General features: G+C 35.5%; 1 protein-coding gene across 4 annotated transcripts; it reads left to right on the top strand.

Annotated features, from left to right (window-relative positions):
- The first annotated feature begins 2,924 nt into the window (after positions 1-2,924).
- Positions 2,925-6,778, top strand: LOC142520121 (protein BASIC PENTACYSTEINE6). Of its 4 annotated transcripts, none has more exons than XM_075623102.1 (3): positions 2,925-3,071; positions 5,229-5,331; positions 5,463-6,778. In XM_075623102.1, exons 2-3 carry the CDS (start codon positions 5,278-5,280, stop codon positions 6,414-6,416), a joined length of 1,008 nt encoding a protein of 335 aa, XP_075479217.1. In that variant the 5' UTR covers positions 2,925-3,071; positions 5,229-5,277; the 3' UTR covers positions 6,417-6,778. The 4 variants fall into 4 exon arrangements, with proteins under 4 accessions (XP_075479217.1, XP_075479219.1, XP_075479220.1 ...); XM_075623104.1 differs by having other exon boundaries at positions 2,927-3,071; positions 5,278-5,331; XM_075623105.1 differs by lacking the exon at positions 2,925-3,071 and adding an exon at positions 3,966-4,199 and having other exon boundaries at positions 5,278-5,331.
- The last annotated feature ends 279 nt before the right edge of the window (positions 6,779-7,057 follow it).

Genomic DNA, 7,057 nt, shown 5'->3' with positions numbered 1-7,057 from the left:
GTTTCAAATTTTTGGAGACTAATGAGCAACAGGGGAAAAATACACAACTTACATGTTGTAAACCGATGACAACACAATGAATCGCACTTCGAATCTGCGATTCAGTTCGACTTGGGAGAAAGAGACTGGTGATACCCCACGAATGGGCCCATCAAGATCAGGTCCAAACCAGATTTTGGGCTCTTGGCCCATCCCTAATCAAGGTAGAAGGCCCATGATGGAACCCATGTATTCTCCTATAAATACCAGATTTGAGAATCTAAATACTAATTCAGTAAATTGATTTGTAGCAGCACCCTTAGCTGCTTTCTCATCCTATTCATAGTATCTGACTTGAGCATCGGAGGGGCTATGCCTGGACACCCTCCCGGCCCCTTCTAACGGTCTCCTTTGTGAGTTCAGTCTAGAGTAAATTCAAGATCTGCATTCGGACTAGTATCACCTGCTGGAACTGAATCCTAAATTTTCAGTGAGTATCAGATTGGTTGCTGAATTTTTCGGTGTGCTCAATTTTAATATATTTGAGTTAATTTTTTAAAACAAGCACATTACCAAAATTTTAAATATTTCAACATAACATATGTAAAACATATTATCTACATAAAAAAGAAATTAAACAAGTGGTCATAAATAATCTTGTCATTTGTCTCTTGGATATGGTGAAGTCTACCATGGGTACCAGCCATTTACCATTATTTATGATTAAATTCTTATTTGCTTAAGTGTCTTTATTATATTATATTATTAAATTGAAACTTTTATACTAACAAATTTTAGAGTTATTTTCCGTCATTTTATCTATACTATATAGGGGGCGTAACAACAAATTTTCAGCCGGGTGAAGTAAAATAAATATATATCATAAAATTTATTTGACAAAATATTAATTCTAAAATAAAATAATATTTTAATCAATAACCTATATTTAGTTTTGACCAAAAAAAAAAAAAAAAGAGTTAAGCAATTCAAAAGATGAATAATAATAATAAAAAAAATCCTAGAAACGTATAACTAAAATTTCAATAACTAATAATCTAATATACATGTTAACAAAAAATATAATAAAATATTATTTATTAATGAGAACAATTGAATATAAAAAAAAAATATAACTTCGTTTTTAAAAGAAAATTTATAAATAATCATCAAATAACGAGGAAAACAACAAAAAGAACGTATTAAAATGAAAATACATCAACAAATACCTTTAAGCGTCAATTGACATATAAAAACTACCAGATTTTTTAATAAAATTTGCTCATATATCACAAATAATTTTAATGTGTTGTATACCTTTGTGGAATCTCAAATCGTATGCCTATCACATACTCTTCGGGTCTCGAAAAATATGTTATATTAAATGCACCAACAATGTTTACATGAACATCTTCTCGAATGTAGAAAAAAAACCTGACAGAGCTTCAAACTAGTTTGTTTCAACCTACCCGTGCAGGCCTGCACGGGCAATGAACGGCCCGGATCACTCCACATGAGTGATCCAGGTCCACCTCTCTGTAAAAAAAAAAAAAAAATTGGCTCGAAAAAATCTGAACCGTTGGATCGAGCTCTGCAGGCAGTGCCCGCAGGGTAGGGTCGAATATGTCTCTTGTGAGACGGTCTCACGAATCTTTATCTGTGAAACGGGTCAACCCTATCGATATTCACAATAAAAAGTAGTACTCTTAGCATAAAAACTAATATTTTTTCATGGATAACCCAAATAAGATATACGCCTCACAAAAATACAATCAGTGAGACCGTCTCACACAAGTTTTTGCCTTATTTATATATCACCTGACACCGAAATATCAAATTTGAAACTCAAAACTTAATTATAATAAATCCTCAAATTATTCAAAAAAATCGTGTTTTCTAGTGGTTTTCCCGTGTTATAACTTCTGTACCATGTCGATCTATCTGAAATGGATCGGCATGCTTCGGTTACATAATGATTCTTGCTTCTAAATTTGATCCAGACTAGAGTTAGTCCATCTCAATTTTTTTAAAAGTAGTAAAAGATGCATACACTTTGCATGTATTATTATTATTATTAATTTGATCAAATAATACTAAACAATTAGCACGAAATTATTTTCAATTTAGAATAGTTATTCGATTTAAAAGGTAATTTTTGTTTAGATTTTTTTTATATAAAAAATGAAGTAACTTGAGCAGGTTTTTAACTATGATAAGAAGGGTAATTATGAAATTAAATATTTTAGTGTTTTTTAAGATAGTTATTGTTGGGTGTAATAATTGTCCTTGCTTGGTAGAGCGATTGAACCGTGGTGCTTGAGCTGCTGTGCGGTTTAAAAGATTTGAGTTACACCATTACTACTAGCTATAGCTTTTGGTAAAGCGGTAAGCACTCGGTCCTACAATTGGTATCAGAGCCAAGGTCACGGGTTCGATTCTCATTGATTGCAAGGAGTACAATTATTGGGAGTGAGATTGTTGGGTGCAATAATTGTCCTTGCTTGGTAGAGCGATCGAACCGTGGTGCTTGAGCTGCTTGTGCGGTTTAAAAGATTTGAGTTACACCATTACTACTAGCTATAGCTTTTGGTAAAGCGGTAAGCACTCGGTCCTACAGTTATTCTAAGAGTCTCACACTTAATAATATACTAGTGAATCGACGCACGCAACTTGTATAATATTTTTTATAATTCATTTGACTTATATTTAAATGATGATCAAAATATAATTATAAGAAATAGTGAGAACTGCACTGTAATTTTGATATATAAATTAAAAAAATAAATTGAAAAATAAAAGAATAAACAAATTAAATTCAGTAAGAATTAAACTTATAACCTTAACCCAAAAAACAATGATTTTATCCGCTGAACTACGTATAACTTGCATTAAAATTTTAAGATTTTATTAATATAAATAAGGATAATTTGTAAAGGTAATAGAAAAAAGACCGTGTGCTTGTGTGGCTACAGTACAAAGTGCTCTTTCAACGACTATTCTTACATCACGGATACTTCTTTTCTTGCAACCTTTTTGATCTAGGGTTTTGACCCTTCTATCTCACTGATTTATCCACTCTCCGATCTTCTTACCGAGTGAGCTTTCCGTTTCTTGTCCATCTCTTCGGAAATGTTTTCTTGATCGGTTATATATGTTCATTTGGGTTGTAATTGCCGTCTTAAAGAACTTGATTTTGGGTCTTTTTGTTTCTATTTTTAGTTGTTTTTATGGGGATTTTTCTATTGTTGATTTGTGGTTGACCTTGAGTTTGCGTTTGTTGAAATGTAGATATTTGGTGATGCGGGTCGGAATTAAATTTACTGGATTTGGTTTGTTTAATTTAGGTCATGCATGCCGTATAAAGTTGATTTCTTGTGTGGAAGTGAGATAATTTGGATTTCTGTTTCGATGTTTAGCGGAATTTGATGCTGGATTCGTTTGATAAGGTTGATATATGCTGAAAGATTTTAACTTTGTGGTTGATGTACAATAGCTAGTTGCGTTCTTGGTTGGGTATTTGGGTATTTCCAATTTGCAGGTTTGAAAATTTTCTTGGTGTACATTTACCCGCGAACGGTTCTGTTTTATGTGAGAGAACTGAAAATTTATCTACTAAAAAAACTAAAGAGATAAAAATAAGGTAAAATTAGAAGAATGGTGCATGTTGAACTTATGCAGTTGGATTTTCTGTAAAATAAAAGGGTCTTTTAATATGCTGAGGGAAGAATCTAGTTGGGGCGACTGATCGGTGGAGCCATGAACTAGATAGAAGGGGGTGAAACAGAAAAGTTTATTTATTTATTACATTTTTTTGGGGGTGGAGCCATGAACTAGATAGAAGAGGTGAAACAAAAACGTTTATTTATTTATTTATTTATTTTTGGGGCTAGATACAAGAGGTGAAACAAAAACGTTTATTTATTTATTATTTTTTTTTGGGGGGGTTTTTTGGGGCTAGATAGAAGAGGTGAAACAAAATCGTTTATTTATTTATTTTTTTTTTTGGGGGGGGTGTGGGAAAACGTCCCCGGGCCATTGTGTAAATACTAGCACTGCAGTTGATAGACGATCATAATTCATTAAATTCTGGAGGTTAGTATAGACCCTGGTACTGGAATACCTTTTTTCAATGAGGATTACTGTCTTGATGTTCGGTACAAGGGCATCACTCGCCAGTGGTGAACTTTCTCCTCCTGCCAGATGGTTTCATAATATTGACGCTTGTACGTTGATTTATCTGTGCTGCATGTATATTTAATGGCTTTTTAACCAGTTAAATGTTTAATAATTGTGCATTTTGTAGAAACTTTACTGTACATGATTTCCTGTCATATGGTGTCTTAAGTTCTTTGAAATACATTACATACAAAATCTAACATCTATATTGTAGATCCAAAACTTCTTTCGGCGTAAATATGAAATTTTTTGGAGGATGAGAGTTAAACTTTGATTTATTTTATCACTTTGTTGCATGGTGTCCCGACTTTATAGCTTTGAGTCGAGGAACTTTCCTTCATATCTCCACTTAGAGCTGTTTCTCCTTTGTATACATTATGTGATGCAAATCGTTCCATTGCTGCTACATAATTATAGTTAATGCTTTATAAAAACTGGTTTTGTAAGCTCTTGTTATAACATATTGATTCACGTTTACTTGGATGATGTGTCCACTGTGGATATGGGCGCCTAATTCTATCATTTATTCTGGGAAATAATAAACTTTTCAGCTCAAATCTACTCAAGTGCTTACTTTCCTCGTTCGTCCAATGAAGCAAACCCGTCAATTTCATCCATGTGTCCTTTCTCTGGTTCTAGTCATTCGCTTAAACAAAGCACACTGTTGTTTTTTTTCCCTCTATGTACTTGAGATGGTATTTTTTGTAAAATTTCGCTGTAAGCATGGACGTGGTAACTCTATTTTGACAAAGTATTAATCTTACTTCGGTCTATTAGCTTCCTGCATAATAATTTATCCTCCTGTTATTGACCATAATAGTTCCTTAATATCATCGAGGTGCATTTTATGGTGTACTGCTTTTACCGGATTAAATCTTATGATAGTACTCATCTTTGCTGAACAACTCATCCAAATATGACCACTCTTGCTTATTTTGGCTTGTCGGTAAAACTATATCCATGCTATCTGAAAAGTCGATCTAATCATTGTGAAAATTATTCCATGTAAAATTGGGTTAGAGTTCTTACTTTTGATTGTATAGTTTTGCTTTCCTTCATGTTACATGCTGTGACAGGTTGCTAGATAACCCTTATACGAATTTGAAGCTTCCCTTTGGATATCAGATGGATGACATTGGGCATCGTGAAAATGGGAGGAACAAGCCTTCTCAGGGTCAGGTAGCTAGTTCTAAGTCACATTTAATGGCATCTCCGTTAAGTTTTTCATCTGGTTTGATCATATGATGGAGATTTTGGATGTCAAAAAGGCCGTCTTCCAATTGGTGTTTCGTGATATGTTTTGGTTTCAGTGGTTGATGCAGCATCAGCCATCAATGAAACAAATAATGGCGATGATTACTGAAAGAGATGCCGCTATTCAAGAACGTAACCTGGCCCTTTCCGAAAAGAAGGTCGCCTTAACAGAAAGAGACATGGCTATTTTACAGCGAGATTCAGCAATAGCAGAACGGAACAACGCCATAATCGAGAGAGACAATGCAATCGCCGCTCTCCAATATCGAGAAAATGCTATGAACAATGGCAACTTATCTCCATGCCCTCCAGGATGCCAAATTGCACGAGGAATAAAACATGTGCACCATCCTCAGCAACAAGTACATCATCCTCAGCAACTCATACACCACCAAGCTCCATACAATACAAGGGATTCACATGTGACAACAGACACCATTCCATTGTCACCAGTTGCTCTCGAGCCGGCAAAAACCCGCCGTACAAAACGTCCTAAGGAGGCAAAACCAGCTACCCCGGCCAAGAAAACTTCAAAATCTTTTAAAAAGGTTAAAACGGAAGGTGAGGACCTTAATAAAACCATTTTTTCAAATCCTGAGGAATGGAATGGCCAGCTCGGTGTGGGTTGTGGCAGTGACGACCTTAACAGGCAGCTAGCTGCATCGAAGCCCGATTGGAAGGATCAGGGTCTGGGATTGAACCAGGTTGCTTTTGACGAATCCGCCATGCCGGTTCCTGTCTGTTCTTGCACTGGGGTTTTAAGGCCGTGCTACAAGTGGGGTAATGGAGGTTGGCAATCTTCATGCTGCACCACGAATTTGTCGATGTATCCTCTCCCAGCTGTGCCTAACAAGAGACATGCTCGAGTTGGTGGTCGAAAAATGAGTGGCAGTGCGTTCACGAAGCTGCTCAGCCGGCTTGCTGCCGAAGGCCACAATATATCGAATCCGGTTGATCTCAAAGACAATTGGGCCAAGCATGGGACAAATCGCTACATTACCATCAAATAAGAATTAGTGGAATCTTGCCCACAAGAACATCAGCGTGCTAGTAGGATGCTGAAGAAGGATGAAGCTAGCTGTTACCTGAGGTAGCCGGTGTAACTACCGGACATTATCACTTCCAGTCATTTTCATTCAAAAGCCGATGCTGTCTTCTGTATTTTTGTCGTATGCATGAACTTAGATGGAAGGGAACTTAGTAATTGTAGAATATGTGTGAGCATAAAACAGAAGAAAAATCTGCCATCTTCTGCATGTAACCTATGATGTAAATTATAAAGCATCTCTTATTGTATATCTTCAGCATATGTATCTACATTATTTAATAATGTAGATGAGTGAAATGATGATTGAGCCTGGCCGAAGCCAAACCTCTTGTCTATGTGTAGTATTTATAGAAGTCTTTGAAGAAATCGTCTGATACGACGTAGGGTGCATCACCTACAAACCAAATGACATCACCTTTTGTGATTTTTTTTTTTTAAAACGTCTTTAAACATCATTTTATACATGTTTTGTGATTTTTATTGATGCAGTTGTTTGAACAAATTATTGCGTGTGTTGGGAACGATGTGTGCCAAAACGTGATTGAAACTTGTAGAAAATCTAAGTTCTTGTTCAGAGATTGTACTCCTCAGTTTGATCGTATG

Source organism: Primulina tabacum, chromosome 12, assembly GCF_025594145.1.
Source record: "Primulina tabacum isolate GXHZ01 chromosome 12, ASM2559414v2, whole genome shotgun sequence".
In the NCBI taxonomy this organism is placed as follows: domain Eukaryota; kingdom Viridiplantae; phylum Streptophyta; class Magnoliopsida; order Lamiales; family Gesneriaceae; genus Primulina; species Primulina tabacum.
The sequence above is the reverse complement of the archived record's forward strand: the minus strand, read 5'-3'. Positions and strand labels throughout refer to the sequence as shown.

Excerpts from the sequence above, each read along its gene's own strand:
- LOC142520121 (XM_075623102.1), top strand. The coding sequence starts at position 5,278 with ATGGATGACATTGGGCATCGTGAAAATGGGAGGAACAAGCCTTCTCAG. Across the intron at positions 5,332-5,462 it reads ACAAGCCTTCTCAGGGTCAG|TGGTTGATGCAGCATCAGCC; the intron begins GTAGCTAGTTCT and ends TTTTGGTTTCAG.